Source organism: Cheilinus undulatus, linkage group 21 (genome assembly GCF_018320785.1).
Source record: "Cheilinus undulatus linkage group 21, ASM1832078v1, whole genome shotgun sequence".
Lineage (NCBI taxonomy): Eukaryota > Metazoa > Chordata > Actinopteri > Labriformes > Labridae > Cheilinus > Cheilinus undulatus.
In genome coordinates this window covers 29,769,867-29,786,475 of record NC_054885.1, presented here as the reverse complement: position 1 = coordinate 29,786,475, position 16,609 = coordinate 29,769,867, and the positions used below count along the sequence as shown (strand labels likewise).

General features: G+C 39.7%; 2 protein-coding genes across 3 annotated transcripts in view; one reads left to right on the top strand and one right to left on the bottom strand.

The window, feature by feature from the left end:
- The first annotated feature begins 347 nt into the window (after positions 1-347).
- Positions 348-8,671, top strand: LOC121503520 (somatostatin receptor type 2-like). Its single transcript, XM_041777978.1, has 2 exons — positions 348-514; positions 5,132-8,671. Exon 2 carries the CDS (start codon positions 5,171-5,173, stop codon positions 6,281-6,283), a length of 1,113 nt encoding a protein of 370 aa, XP_041633912.1. The 5' UTR covers positions 348-514; positions 5,132-5,170; the 3' UTR covers positions 6,284-8,671.
- A 5,448-nt stretch (positions 8,672-14,119) lies between these two features.
- usp22 (ubiquitin specific peptidase 22) overlaps positions 14,120-16,609 on the bottom strand; it is a 51,730-nt gene continuing 49,240 nt past the window's right edge. For both annotated transcript variants that reach the window (XM_041777966.1, XM_041777967.1), the window contains 2 exons: positions 14,860-15,009; positions 14,120-14,776 (listed from right to left, as the gene is read on the bottom strand). In XM_041777966.1, coding sequence (XP_041633900.1) covers positions 14,734-14,776; positions 14,860-15,009 — 193 coding nt within the window. In that variant the 3' untranslated portion in view covers positions 14,120-14,733. The remainder of the gene's footprint in view (positions 14,777-14,859; positions 15,010-16,609) is intronic.

The following is a 16,609-nucleotide window of genomic DNA, read 5'->3' as shown; positions in this document are numbered from 1 at the left end:
CCATACTCTCATCTGGCTCCCACTTTAAATTGACTTCTCTAAATGCTTGAGCCCTCTCATTTCCACTTCACCAATATATGCAACTTGCGCAGTACAGCATTACCTCCGTGCGTCAGTGACTTTAGTCGTGATTAAATCGATGCCGAGCTCCATCTGTATGCAGGGTTGGATATCTGCATCAGAGGACAGAGAGACAGGGACAGCCTCTGTCGTTCAGAGGTGAGTCTCCTCGATCCTGTTCATGCGCGCCCTTTAACATCTCTGCTTTCCTCTGCTGGGTCAGTCGCTGCGCGCATCGCACCAGGGGCGCAGCGTGCAGAGCCGGAGAGTTTGATTAAATCGCTAGATCTTTTCGGTCCTTTTCTTCTTCCTTTATTTGCAGACTGCATGATGGGTTTTCTAGACAGAGGATTCAGATTGCGCAGAGGGTTTCCACTCCGATGCTTGTGAGAAAACTTGAGGAATATCCGAAGATGAAGAGGATAAATCTGCTATGGGCAAATGCTTTCATCAGGTAAGGAATGCTTTGATTTTCGAGTAGTTTGATTAAACGAAGCTGCAGGTATCGGATGATTTACTGTAGAGGAATGGTGCACATCTTCAAAGATACTGTGATTTCTCCATTCAGACGAAGTTAAACAAGATTTACCTAAATGAACATGTGCGAGAATCGCAGCTTTCAAATGAACGGTGATGTCCCAGCATGCAATTTTGTTTTCTTTGGGAAAAATACCACATCTAGGATGTGCATTTTTTGCAGTTATACAATTCCTTGCCTGAGTTTTCTCTTTTATTCTCCTTTTGACATCAATGACCTTATTCTTGTTTTCCTTCTCTTGACTTAGATTGACATGATTTACTATCAGCATGAGCTCTTTTATTCACTTAAAAACCATCATTTCATCATCTTGGAGCAAAAATCAGGAAAAAAAAATGATGGTCTTGAGCATTAAAGACAAAAATATACCTGAAAAAAACTTGCATTTAATTGAAACATTATTTCTTCCTTTGCTCTTATATTACACCAGATTTTGACACTTGCCCTCATATGGGTTGTTGTCATAAAGGAACAATACCTGTTGCACAGTATGCCACCTAACACCAGAATTTCAAAGTACACAAAGAATATCTCCTAATATTACCTAAAAGTGATGCAGCAGAGCCTGTGGATGCTTTATGAGAGCTTCGTGTGGCTTCTGTTGGAATAATTAAACATTGTGCTTACTTATTTATGCAGCTTTCTCCCAACAGGTTGCCAACTATTACATTATAAAGTGTTCTGTCCATTGGTCTGACTCATTGGATGCTTATTAATGAGCAGAAAGGCTATGTTTTCATTGATTTGTCACCTTTTCTCCCACTAAAAGAAAAAAAATGACTCGAGGCAGTGTCCACCCCAACCTGCTGCCATGGTGAGAAAAATACAGTGGCATCATAAAACCTCATATATTATTGGCCCCATACAGAGTTGTCAGACCATGTTTGCCCATGTATTGGCAGTGACAGGCACTCCAATCGGACTGTCTGTGGCACAGCTATTGGCAGTACAATGATTCCCTCTCATTCAATTACTTAGGCTGGGACTAATTTACATCCATGCCCTCCCACCTAATAAATTGAAAAAAATCTGTCAGCAGAGAATGCAGAGAGGCTGATCATTTAGCAACATGTGAAGGGCAAGCTTTGCCCCTCGGGAGAGCTTATGACTGGAGGATGTGCGGAGTGATTTCCCTTGGTAGCTGAGCCGGACCAAATAAACACACAAGGAAAAAAACCCGGCCTCAAGTAGAGAGCACTGCCTGGGGTGCTCTTCTGTACACACGCCATCAATCAATCCTGGTCTCAAGACGGAGGATTCAGATAGAAATCTATAAAATCCCCTCAGGAAGGACTTAGCCTCAGGGGTGACTAGAAAAAGAATGTTTTCTTTTTTCCAAAAAGACTCTAAAAAGCAGTTCTTACTATCTTTTATCCGAAGTGTGAAAAGATCAGCTTTTGTAGCGACCGATAACATGGGTTTAAGACTTGGTAGGGATTGTTGGGTTGTGTCTCATCAGTCATAGCAGAGTAGTGCCACTCATCACATTCAGATCAATGGCTTCAACAGACGAACATCCCTCAGCTAAAGGTCTTTATAGAGGAAGGAAGAGCAATCAAGATCAATAAGTGATGAAGATGATGATAATAGATCACCTTAATCCTCTTCTGGAAGCATAGAATCAATATGAAAATCCATATTAAGTGACTTTTTTTCTTTGTAACTGTCGGGGTTGTAGAAATAATTGATAGATTAGACTTTACAATAAGGTACATAAAATAGTTTCTAGGCAAAAAATGAGTAACTAACTGCTTGTTTACAAGTGAGTTACTCATGATTAAATTCTAAGTAGCTAATGAATATTATTCCCTGCACTCATTCCTTCCTACTGCTGTACCAAAATTGTGTTTTCTTATCCAACAGTCATTACCTGTCTATTCAATCATGAGTGACTTACCATCATGCAACTAAAGGTTAACTAGCAGTTAACTCCTGATTCATTCCCTTTAACTACGTGTCACTTAAGCCAAGCTTTCACTGTGTGATTTTAAGCTGACTCTGTACCAGTCATTGTGGATTGTCAGCTTACTCTGTGCAGATAAATCATTTACAATGCATGACCATCATGCACAATTTATGTCCTCACACTGTACAAGTGAAGTCATCGCTAACCGTGACGAATGCCAAAGAAGTTTCCTTTTCCAAGTCTTACTCACAGAAGCTGAAGTCATATCTCTTCATATCCACAAACAGTGACAAAACCGCTCTTATCATCTTCCTCACACATACACATAAACAGCATCGTCAGCAAACACAACTAGCAGCTTAATAATAACAAATACTAGGATGGAGGCTCACAGATAGACCTATTTCCTGCTTGTTTATTTTCTTTATTATAGGGAAGGAACATCAAACAGGCATGCCAGCTGTTCTCATGATGATTTAAGATAATGTCTGACAGTTTACAACAGAAAAATGCTCCTAAGTTGAGGATTCTGCTCTCGGCTCAGCCCTCACTGCAGGAGTCTGTGCAGTTGTACGACGAAATGATCAGATATGGCATAAATCCATCCAACCAATCAGGAGCAGCCGTTCAGGCTGTGGTGGGCTGTCATGCACACTGCACAACAGACTAGGGGTAGGCAATTACTGGCCTGGCTGATTAATGATGCAGATGGTTGGCATTTAGCCGAGTATAGCTGAGTCATTTTATCTGACCGATAATAGGCTAAAATTTATTCAAAGGTGCACATTTGGCTCCACTCCAAGATTTCACCCCCTTCTGGTTTTGTTTTCTCTCTGCAGTTTCATTTAATGTCCCGCACACAACACTATCTGACTGGCTTGATGTCACCGCCAATCAACATTGAGACATGGGTGGCACTTACTCAGGGAGTGTGCAGCATCACTTCCTGTTTCCTACTGCTACTGTGATGCTCTTATGTTGACAGAGCTAGTGCTAAATAGTTTCTTTTTTCTTAAATTTTGAAAATGCAGATTAAATTTTGCAACGTTAAGTACATTTTGTATGTCAAAACAAATTAATTTTGGTACCAAATTTCAGTTATTGCTTGCAGGCATTACTTGCACAATCATACTAGGATGACAGAGTGTTTTGCAACTCAAAATTCTATCTGAAACAGCCAATCCCACAGTGTATGCCTACATTATTCATTTGTTACTTAGTAAATATGAAAATTTTCATTCATAGCTTGGTACCTATGTCACGTTTAATAGCTTTTGTCTCTTTCACCTAGTAACTTTGATAATTTTGTGTAGAATAACAAGAAATTAGTTGCTCATTTGTTACTGTATAATTGCCAGTTACAGTCAGGGTTAACTAGCAGTAAATTACTCATTTGATTTCCTGGTTTTACCTGCATTAGTTGCTAATTTGTCACCTTGTGGCTATGCCAATTTGGTGTAGTTTACTTCCTCTTCTTTGCCCATCTTAATTAACAGTTTGTTTGTTATACCTACTAACTATGCCAGTTTTAGTGTAGGTTACATGAGTTAAAATGGAAGTAGTTTAATTAACAGTCATTTACTCTCCCGTTCCTGTCTTAACTAGTAGTAAATTATACCTACTAACTTTGCCAGTTCAAGTGAAGGTTAATCATTTATTACTAAGTAAATATTCCTTTTCTAGTGTGGGTTAACAATCAATTAAAATTGATTTGATTACCTTGAAACCATCATCTTGGATTCACACAAAGTTTCAGCATATGTTGTCATACTTTGGCCATAAAAATATTATTTTAGTAGATTAATTGTCATTTTATATCAATATTTTTATATATTTGTATTTTTTCAGTAATTTATTTTCACATTTTGCTTTTGCAAAACATTCAGGATTTTTGAGTTTTTTTAAAAAATTATAATTATAAATTATAAATTAAATTAAATAAAATTATATTGTATAGAATCAGCCCTAGTTAACAGGCAATAAAATACTCATTCATTACCTAGTAAATGACCTTTTTTAGTGTATTTAAACAAGCTACTAGTTACTGATTGTCTTCTTACAAGCCAAGCCGTGTAAATTTTCTTTCCCATCACTAGTTTGTCTGCACCAGGCTACGCCACACCATGCCCAGAATGGTCCTGCTCTGGAGCAGGGCCCAAGTGCACCCATTCCGCCTCCAAGTGCACCGCAGTGACAACATAACGTTTTGCTTGTTGGCCAGGACACCTTGCAAACATGTTTAAGTAGCAATCACTGCACCAGACTTTGACCTCAGGACAACAGCATGGACAGGCATGATGTGAGTGGACAGCTAAACCAAACAGTGCTTCCTCTTTTTCTTCTTCTGGCAGAACAAAACAATGCTTAGTGAAGTGTAGCTATAACTTCATTCACTCTAAACACTGCGTCATCAGCTCTAGACATGCCCTCAGATTGGTATCTAGGTTGTGGTGGAAAAGCAAATCCTCTGCCGAGCTGGGCTGCCATTCTTGGTCAGACCAAGTAGAGCCAAGCCACTCAATGAAATGGAAAAGCAGTTACTTATTTATTTGTTCTAAAGTGTTGTCTTTTGATAATAAAAGTGTTTTTCAAGTGTTTGACAGTTATTAATTTGTCTCTTTGTACAGGTGAGATGTCATAATCCATAACAGACAGACAGAGGCACCATGGACACCTGGATCTTCCCATCATCCCCTCCGAACCTGTCGGAGCACCTCATGTATGACAGCTTCATGCAGGGCAACGAGTCCGACCTTAATGGGAACTTCACAGACCACACCTTCAACAGAACCAGTACAGTGGTCATCACCTGCATGTACTTCCTGGTGTGCGCTGTAGGGCTCTGTGGAAATGCCCTGGTCATATACGTCATCCTGCGCTACGCCAAGATGAAGACAGTCACCAACATCTACATACTCAATCTGGCCGTGGCAGACGTGCTCTTCATGCTGGGCCTGCCGTTCATCGCCATCCAATTGGCGCTGGTCCACTGGCCGTTCGGCCCGGTGCTCTGCAGGGTGGTGATGACCGTCGACTCCCTGAACCAGTTCACATCCATCTTCTGTCTGATGGTGATGAGCATTGACCGCTATCTGGCGGTTGTGCATCCCATTAAGTCCACCAAATGGCGCAAGCCTCGCATGGCAAAGACGATTAACTTAGCAGTGTGGGGCGTTTCACTGATGGTCAATCTTCCCATTGTGATCTACAGCGGCCTCATCACGAAGCACGATGGCTGCTTCTGCACCATCGTGTGGCCTGAGCCTCAAGAGGCTTACTACACAGCATTCATGTTCTACACCTTCATCCTGGGCTTCTTCCTCCCTCTCATGGTCATCTGCCTCTGCTACCTGTTCATCATCATCAAGGTGAAGTCCTCAGGCATCCGTGTGGGCTCTTCAAAGAGGAAGCGCTCTGAGAGGAAGGTGACCCGCATGGTGTCCATCGTGGTGGCGGTGTTCGTCTTCTGCTGGCTGCCTTTCTACGTCTTCAACGTGACCTCGGTGACGGGAACCATCAGCACCACGCCTATCCTGAGGAGCACCTTTGCATTCGTGGTGGTCCTAGGGTATGCCAACAGCTGCGCCAACCCCATCCTGTACGCCTTCCTGTCAGAAAACTTCAAGAAGAGTTTCCAGAATGTGCTCTGTCTTAAGAAGGTGGGAGGCCTGGATGAGGTGGAGCGCAGTGATAGCCGGCAGGATAAATCGCGCATGATAAATGACCCTACGGAAACCCAGAGTACTCTGCTAAATGGAGACCTGCAGACCAGCATTTAAGAGGGACATGATAGACTGAAATGACACTAATAACTGTGACTCTAAGGTCACATTACATAAGGAGAGGAGAAATGAGGAATCATGCTCCTTATTGAATGTAACGAACAATAAATGAAACAAAAAGTCAGAGTGGATGGCTCTGTGACATATTGTTGGCTCCGTGGCTGTAAACAGAACCATAAAAAACATAACCAGTAGTTCAAAACTGTGTGCTCTGCAGCGTAAACGCAGAAGAAATCTGTTCCCTCTGTTTGTTCTCTGTGTATTGACTCGGAGCTGACACTAACGCCCACTAGCAAATGGTCCCCTTGGTGACATGATTTTCCCTGTGGTGCCAGGATTATATACATACTTTACAGCAGAGGGATGGTGCCAAGTTTCTACAGGCTTTTATTGTGAAAAATAACAACTAAAAAATGTGATCAGATGTTGCAGAATATCTTTGCTCTTGTCATTCCTCTGGTTCTTTTCTGTGCTCTTGTATGCAGGATTTTTCCTCTGGGGAGGTTTGTCTCTGAAAAAGTGACAGAATCCTTTCCAACATTTCTTTTAGAGACTCCAACTTGTGAAATTTTAATGCCTTTTTTTTTTTTTTTTTTTTACACAAAGCATTACATGTAAGTCCCATTAATTCTTGCGTCCTGTAGTACAACAGTCATTATCGTTTTTCATGCATCAAGTGTAAATAGCAGAGAGTTCAATATAGCTACATGCATAATTTACATAATAGTCACAGCATTGGCTTGGTCAATAAGCCAGGTTGGCTCTTAACCAAAGTGCTGCTATAATGTATAGATGCATATGTACAGTAATGTCACAGATGCCTGGATACCATTATGTATGTTTAACAGTGTTGCTGTAATTCTTCGTTTCAGTATCAAAAAGCCACCAGACTGCACGGTTGTAAATTATTCAGCAAGACTGATGAGTAGTGGCTCTGCTTCTGTTCTTTATGGCATCTTAGAGCATTAAAAGCAGCACAGATAACATTTGGTGAATGATTATTTTAGCACCATTGCTATCTCACAGGTCCCTGCAACCTGCTGATTGACCTATTTGGATAGAATTATAAGAGGCAGATGGGCCACATCCAGAAAATTGTCTTTTATAAATAGACTTATGCACCTGCTCGTTTGATTGTGAGTGATTATTTTCACAGCTGTCTTTTAAGCTGTATCTTTCTTCTGTAAGGCGCTTAGCTTTGTCCACCCTGCCCTGCACTGCGAGCTCACTTTGTATGCTGGCGCTGACCTGTCCTCCTCTTATGATCCGCGGCATGTAGGAGGCCACATCTCAAGTGTCAGTGACGTGAATTTGTGAAGGGCTAGAACACTTGTCCTCAAGAGGCTTGGGTGTTCCTTTATCATCATCACCATCAACGCTATGGTGTCCAACCTGTGGCTCCCTTATCTGTTTGTGGTCAGATTACTATCTTTATTAAGCTGGTGCAGGCTGCCTCTCATGCAGCACGGCCTGTGACAGATGATGATTTATGTGCAATGAATCCACAGTGTTGTATCGATTTAAATGTCCTGTTTGACACTTTCTAGAAAAACATGTCAATATTGATATTTAAATATATAAATGTACTGTATATAAAACTCTCAACGCATACAAAGTAGTCTAACACCTTCTGTGCGTTTAACTTCCTCTGGTGCGTCAGCCTTGATGCGCTGAAGCACTCACACTCTGTAAACCCCCAGCCATTACTAATCAAATTCCATCTCCCTTCTCCGTCACTGCAGTATTGTGGAATGTGTTACGTGGTCTTATTACCAGCGAAAGACACGACACACCTTTTTGTGTCTTATATCTCCATAGCAACAGTGGCCAAGGCTTTTGGTCCCATGGTTACATTCATTAGCATAATAATCATAAACAGAGGGATGACTCCAGACATGAATAATCAATGCAGGCATTACTCAGATGACTGAGAAGAAACTCATAAAGGATGCACTGACATTTCCCAGCAGCCTCATAAAACCTGGTTTACATGTGAAGTTTGTGTTAAAAATGTGAAGTAATAAATGTAGAATAAAACAACTATGATAAATCAGGCTGTATACAGGATCATCCTACTGTTGTAGAGTGGTTATTTAGCTTTACAGCACTGCTATGAATTTCAATTTCCAGCTTTTATTTTCTTAAAGGTGAATTCCTTGAGGCTGTGCTGCAGATTTTCTAGCTGTCCTTTGTGTGTTCATGTTTGTTGTGGTTTTATTAGCATTGTTTCAGTCTTAAATACACCTTATCAGCTTTTAAAGACATGAGCCCAGCTGTTAAAGTTTGCAGAAAGTTTGCTTTTTGTGTTCTGCTCTGTTCAGATGTACAAAACTATAATGGAAATGGAGCAAACATACGTTGTGAATAGTTGTGTTGAACTGAATAAAGTTATAAGTGGCATTAAGTCTCTTTTTGCAATATCATTATGTCCTACTCTTAAAAAGGCAGTTACGAAAGGGCAGAGGTTCCCATCATGGGGGTTGTGAACCCCTTAGGGGTCACAAGACACTGAGAGGGGATCACCAGATGCCTGCGGGAAAAAAAAGAATATTTTTAAATGATTTCAAATGTATTTGACCCACTTTTATTACAAAAAAATACATGCATATAATTAACTAAATGTAGAATAAAAATATGGTGAATTGGTGAGATTTACATTTAACCCTTAGGGTTTCTCGATTATGCTGGTGTGATTACTTTTGTCACATGACAGCATGAAAACAAAGCCACGTTTTGCATTGCAATCACTTCATGTAGAAAGCATAATCTTTAAACTTTCTTTCCTTTTTTTTATGTCAACAGGCACAGTAAAAAAGGAAATATGATCATTTTGATTTGAAAATTAATGTTACAAGTAGGGGACAGTGGACCATGCTGTATAGGACTGTAATTTCTTATTAAAAATGACAATATATTGTTAAATAACAATATTTAAAAACCCATTTTTGTAGGGTCTATATCTTAAAACAGTAAATTAATCTTTAAAAAATATAGTTTTCATTTTATAAAGCTGAGGTAGTGCTGAAAAAGATTATACCAAACATGAGCATGGTATACATTTTCTGAGTGGTCTATTTTGTCAAATAAAATTAACAAATGGCAAAATAGCCAATGGACCTCTAAGGGTTAAAAATCCTTCAAATGTAAGACAGTGCACAACTATTCTTAAATGTGCACGTCTGTGTTCAACCACCCTCAGATACAGTGGGGGTCAATGGTCTCCGGCACCTTTATTTTTGGGGTCCCAGGCTGAAAAGTTTGAGAACTGCTGCACAGTGAAGGCAAAAAGCAAAGCACACAAAAAAAGACTGACAAAACTGAGGAGGCAGCACTGGACAGCCCATGTTATTTTAGAGTAGTTAAATTTCTAGACAAGGCAAAGGCCACAACGGACTCGTTTCCACTCTTGGTCTTCTTCAGTGTTCTTTTCTGGGAACACTGAACCTGCACTGCTAAGTACTCTTAGTTCCTCCACTCTTTGTTCACAACACTGAAGAAGACCACAAGTCAAATCGCGTTTGTTGTGGCCATTGCCTTGCCTGGAAATAAAATGACTTAAAAAGGACATTTTTTGAGTGCTGACTCCTCAGTTTTCTAACCCCTGCACTGGGGTCCAGGACCAAGCTAAGTTTACAAGATAAACTAAAATCCTGATAAAGGTCTTATAAATACTTTGTGCAAGGTCTTCTGGTGAGAAGAAACATGTGCAGACCTATCTTCTTAGTGTTTAATCAATGAAACAATGTATTTTTTGGCAGCAGTGCATGGAGCCAGGGTTTTTAGATACAAGTAGAAGGTTGTGAACCTCTGCACCAAGATACCACTTATTTGTTTGAAGACTCAAATGACTTAATAAAACAGTGACTGCTGATGGTTGATAAACATTTGTGAGACCTCTTAATCCTCAGTGAGATCATCTTTTTCCTTAAAATCCTGATCATTCCAACCAGATACATGCTGCACATACATCATTCACCAGGTTACAGAAATTATACCCTTTAAAGACTTTTTACTGCACGACTCTAATGGAAAAAGCCAGTAATACAAATGTGACTTTTTATGGATATTCTTACCAATTATGAAAAAGATAAAGACAGAAAACATTCATAGTTTTACCATAATGTCAAAAGGGATATTAACTCAGTAGAGGTAGCATGTTATTGAATCTTTAGTGGCTTATTGTAAAGCAAATTTGCTCTAAAATTTTAATATCAAACATGATACATCAGGTTTTATTTCATTTTATTTGTCATTTTATTATATCATAACTATTGCACATTAAAGTTTACTTACTGAGGAAATAAAAAGCATTATTTGATTTATTTAGAGTGGAAACTGTAAAATCTAAGGCTGTAAATGTGCTTTACACGTGCAATATGTTGTTATGCAATCATATATGATTCATGCATGTTTGCATGCACACTTGCCCATAATTTTATGAGAGGTACATAGATGTTATAAAGAAAAGATCAACCTACAAATACTATACCTGATTACTTTGAATACTGGGTGCATTTTTATTTAGCAAACATGTCTTGATCCTTCTATCCATTACATATATACCATGTACAGTTTCCTGTTTGGGGTTGCAGAGGGTTGGAGTCAATCCCAGCCACCACTGGGTGAGAGGCCAGGTACATCCTGCACTGGTCACCAGCCAATCACAGAGCTGATATGAAGAGACGAACAACCAGGATAACTCATAACAACGGGCAATTTAGAGTCACTAGTTAACCTGCAGAGTATGTCTTTGAAATGTGGGATGAAGCCTGAGTACCTGGAGAGACCCCATGCATGCAGAGGGAGAACAGGCAAACTCCACATAGAAAGGCCCTGACCAACTGGATCCCAACCTAAAAGTCTGGAAATACAGAAGTAAACAACAACAAAACACTCAACCAGCAACCAGCTGTTGTTGGGAGGTGGGGTACACCTGGAACTGGAGGTCATTCAATCATAGCACTACATAGAGACACACTACCAGGCATGTTAATACTCACAACCGTGGGCAATTTAAAACGTTTTATAACTCCAGATGCAAAGAGCCAGAATTTTCTGACAGTTATTGGATGGTTACGCCTTACAGGAGGGATTTTTAACATCATTTCCTAAGGGCCCACCACCAGGAAAAATGTGATACATTGCTATCAAAATGAACAATTAACACAAATCTGATTATGAACAACCTCAGAGCACACAGAAACTTGGGCTACCTCTGAGATAATTGCTGCCCCCAGGGATGCCTGAACCCCACATTGGGAACTAGGGTTTATGATTGCACTGCTCATGTTACACTAAAAGTTGTTCCTTCACAATAACGAGGCATTATAAAGTGGATATGGCACAAATCTGTAACTTAACTCCATGTCCCTGTGACATTGAGTGATTTCATGCAATCTTGGCTTATTTATACTCTTATCTCTAGATAACAATGCTGGTTTTCCCTTGATGACCAATTACCTTCACCTTTTTTAGAGATCTTGAGAAATGAAGTCATTATTGAAGGAAACCCGGCATTTTTATACCTAGATAGCTCCATAAATGAGTCGAGACCTTGAGAAAACTGAAATTACTTGCTCTCACAGGATATTGAAGCAAATGTGTTAGTCTGTCTGAAGTCTTCCACATTGCACCAAAGTTTTGCTGGTAAAATCTGCACATTAAATGCCTTAGCTGTCTTTAATTTGAATATCTCTTATTAGAGTTGCAACAATTTTTGTTTATTAGTTTGCAGAGGTGGGAAAAGTACACGACTATTGTACTCAAGTAAAAGTACCATAACTTTGGTAAAAATTTACTGAAGTAAAAGCGCTGATCTATAAAGTAAAGCACATTACATTTAAAGTTTACTTTGTAAAGAGCAGCTACTGAAGAGTTGCACATCAAAATATGATTTTATTTTATGCCAATAATATGAGAATAGATCTCCAACCAGGTGCTATGGTAAAGTCACAGTGTACAACGGCTGCTCTGTGATGTGGATATTCTCAGTGTTTGCTTCTGTCTAGTCAATGGCGGAGGAAACAAGAGCACTGAAATAAAGTAAAAGTACAGTTATTCTGGTTAAAACTTATTTTAGAAGAAGTAAAAGTACTGATTTGTACTCAAAAAGGTACAAGTATTTGGAAAAAAAGCTTAAGTGTGCAAACCAGCATTGCATCATTTCCTAAGGTGTGATGTAATTCTTTATTCAGACCTCATCTATTCTACTGATTGACCACAAGGTGGTGCCAACATCAAATGTATAACTAGAGCCTCGTCAAGGCCTTAAAATGCTGTAATAGTGTTTAAAAGGAAACATGCAGGCACAATTTTTTGGTTTTATTTGCTCCTGTTAATAAATGAAAACTCTTTGAAAAGCAAAAACCCTGCTTCCTCAGCAGTGAGATCTTGAGAGTTCATTTTTTGATACTCATCTCTGGGAAATCCCCTCTCCAAATGAAGACATGTGAATGGTATAATTAGAAATAAAGACGGCACGTACACATTCCAGTTTTGTTCTGAGTTTAATCACTGAAACGGATAATGAAGCTCTCCTCTTCCTTTTCGTTTCAGCTGCGTCCCTGAATGTCCTTGGTTGGCCTTAACTGCTCCATGATACATCGAAACCAAAGTGCGAACATTTTCAAAAGTCATTGATTTTACTGGTCGAGAAACCCGCCGTCGCCCTCCAGCTGAGGTTATGCAGCAGACCAAAGGATATGCATGTTTGTTTTCAATTACAGAGCAGCTTTACAACCAGGGGGGTTGTGGGTATTTTTTTTTTTAAATGTGGCATTACTTTGTGAAAGGTTCGAGCCCTCATCTTATACATGAGTCCATAATTTTTTTATTCTGTCATTTTCTTATACATACACAATCAGTGATATTCAAACAAAACAGACCACAACATCCTGATGTGTATGTGCATTATCTAAAGTCAGACTTGACAGCATACTGATTGAATAGAGCGCTGGGTTTACTGCACTGCAGAGGCGAGACACACCGAGAACCACGCCAGTCTGCACCAGCCACACGGTTGCCATGGAGAAGATTAACACTGATGGATTCAGAGCCAGGTTGTGGTCGCACAGTGCCCATACACGTGCAATGTCTCGTAGCCTCTTTATGCGTTTCTTTTTTCCCGTCCCAGAGCAAAAATCCTGATGGGCGACAGGCCTTGAGGCATAAACGAGGGCAAATTTTTCACATTTGATAAGATCATGAGAGCCCAGTCGCATGCAGTGATGTTCAATGGGCTTTTTTTTCTGCATCCAAGGTGTTCAATGAGGAGAGACCACAGCATTCTCACGTATAATAAGACCTCATGTGGAGTTCATGTCTTCTCTTCAGAATGCCGCACAAAACCCAAAGCTCACATTCAACATACAATTCATAAACAGCAAAAGGTGAGCCAATTTAATCACCACCATCATTATACCAACAATTCCACAAGAATGAAAGTATAATACGTCCAAAAACATTTCCAGTACCAGGACAGCGAGGGACATATGACTGTACTGAAAACTAAAAAACAAAAAAAGGACACTGAAAAGAACAGTATACAAAATTCAATGAGTTTCTAAAAAAAATAGATATTCCCTGCCCTCAACCAGACTTAAAATAAAAACAATCAACACAGTAAATAATGGAACATGAGCACACTCAGGTCCAAATCTGCTTAGTTTCCATGGCAGCACTTCCCCAGCAACTGGCAAAGGCAGCGTCTCTAAGCTCTCCCATGTTTTCTTTGCTCTTAAAAAATAGATGTATACTAGATTCATACAGTATTTTATAACTAAAGTCACAAATGATAAGAATCATAATCATACCTTTAAAAATGTTCTTGCAAAGTTCATATAATACGTTGATCTTTATTTTTTTTCTTTTGCATTCAGTCCCATATGCATATGACAACAAACTGTCCTCCATGATGACTAAGTTAAATGCTTGGTCAGTTGAAACGAGAGCACCATGGGAGAGAAATGGAGAAAGAGTGTGTGTGTGTGGGGGGGGGGGTCAGAATACTGTAAGAAAAAGATCCAGATGTGCCCAATCAACGACGGCCAGTCAGGCTCACACTCTGCCCCTGCAGCAGGATGGGAAAGGGAGAGAAAGAGAGAGAGAGAGAGAAAGTGAAGGGTGTGGTGGGGCGTCTTCACCTCTTCCCGAGCCTGGAACCGACAACTACCTCCTCCTCCTCCTCCTTCTTCTCTCCTCTTCATTCAGTTTTGTCAAGTAGATGCCAAGAAGTAGCTCAGTGCTTGATTTTTTTCTTTTGAAAGGTTGCATGATTTCACACGTCTTTTTTTCTTTTATTCAGTTTTGTCCTCCACAGCTGGAGGAGCAGACTGGTAGTCAAAGAGTATCAGGTAGGTTTGTGTGTTTTTTTTGTGTCTCATCCTGTCCCCAGTCACTGGACTCTGTCATTAGAAGCAGTGGTTCTTCGTGGTCAGTGGTCTCGAAGACTACTCGTACTCGAGGAACTGTTTATGGTAGAATAAGAGATACCTGAGGAGGGGGAGAAAAGAAACATCAGATTGGATACAGTATTCTATTCCTAAGTGATGCTGCTGTCCCATTTCTGCTCTTACCCTTCACTATCAAGTACATCCTTAATGCTGGCCTTGGTGATTATGGCATCATCACATTTGAACCACTGGTCTTTGTGCTGGCGGATGAAGCTGGTGTAGTGGCCGCTCTCTAACGTGCCTTGGTGGTTGACCACCGCAAACAAGGAATACCTGAAAATTAAGAAAAAGACATGCATTTATTTAAAGTATGTAGTACAATTATAATGTCAAAGTGAAAAAAGATTTTTACAAAGTAATGTTACTTAAATCAATTTTATATGCAAGATAAAATGAGTGACTGCATAAATATTCACGCCCTTTAAGTCAGTATTTAGTAGATGCACCTTTGGTTGCAATCACAGCACTGAGTCTGTGTGGATAAGTCTCAATCAGGCTTCCCCATCTGGACAATACACTTTTACTCCATTCTTCTTTGCAGAACTGCTTAAGCTCTGTCAGACTGTACGAGGATCAGGAGTGATCTCATTTGTTTCTGTTCAGGCTGCGGCCATTTCTGTTGCTTGTGCACCTTTTCCTATCACATTTCTTCCTTCAAGTCAACTACCAATGCTTTGATACAGCACTCTGAGATCAGCCAGCTCTTTTAGCTCTGACCTTATGGCTTACCCTGTTTGTGGAATACACCAGTGAGTGTCTGCTGGACAACTGTCAAGTCAGCAGTCTTGTCCATGATTGTAGTTGAATGAAATGAACCAGGCTGAGAGAATGAAAGGTCAGGGAACCTTGAAGTGGGTTTGAGTTAACCCCTTAAAAATCCACTGGTGGGCTGGCAGATTCACTTTCAACTATTCAGTTAGTTACAGAATTACTTTTCATAAGTATAGCACATGTTATACACAATCAGGAAGATCTGATTCTCAGGATTCTGACCATATAAACAATTCCAGTCTAAAACCACCACAGCAGCCACAATTAATACATTTGCCAGGCTACAAAGAAACAAACAATAATGAAAGTGACACAGCTTATGACTAGTAACTATCATATACCCTCTTGATCATAACACTCCATAAAAAACAGTCCTGCTGCATCAGAGAGAGTCCCCTCAGTCTAAATCCAGACACACTCTAAGTCCAAAAACAGAACTGTATCTGTAAAGATCCATGGACTGGTTTTGTAAAATGTCAAATTTGCTCTAGCTGTTCCCAACAGCCCACTTTCCTTTTTGCTGTAATAATGTATTTTTTGTATGGGCAGTAATTACAAATGCTATGTAGAAAGATGTTTGCCAACCTTGAGACTTTTTTGGAGTTTTCAACTTGAAAATAACTGGTCTTTTCCTCAGAAAACAGGAGTAAAATCTTGTTTTCTGCGCTGTTGTTATCAGCTTTGAACCTGAACTAGCTAAGACTTCATGCTTTGGTCCACTTGACTTTACCAGCTAAAGTCATCTTGACAGGAAAAAAAATGTTTTTTGTTGTGTTACTCAATACCAGTAGCAGCTACAGTGAGTCTTGTAGAGTTGGGAATGAACTTCAGAGTTTTTGCTTTCTAAAGACATATAGTTTGTGCTTGTATTCCCAATGGTTCAAACACAGCATTCAGTTTAATTGGGGATTCTTGGATATGCATTTTTGAATCATTTTATTTGATATTCTAAGGATTTAATGTGCAAATTAGAGCAGTTTTCAGCACTATAATTCATACATTTTTCACTAATTTGAAATAACTGACAAATATTAAACTTTTTTCCTTTGTCTACAAGCACCTGTATTGTCTTTACTCTCAAAAAAGCATAACATAAGGTGAA

Coding starts and splice junctions, on each gene's coding strand:
- LOC121503520 (XM_041777978.1), top strand. CDS start 5,171: ATGGACACCTGGATCTTCCCATCATCCCCTCCGAACCTGTCGGAGCAC.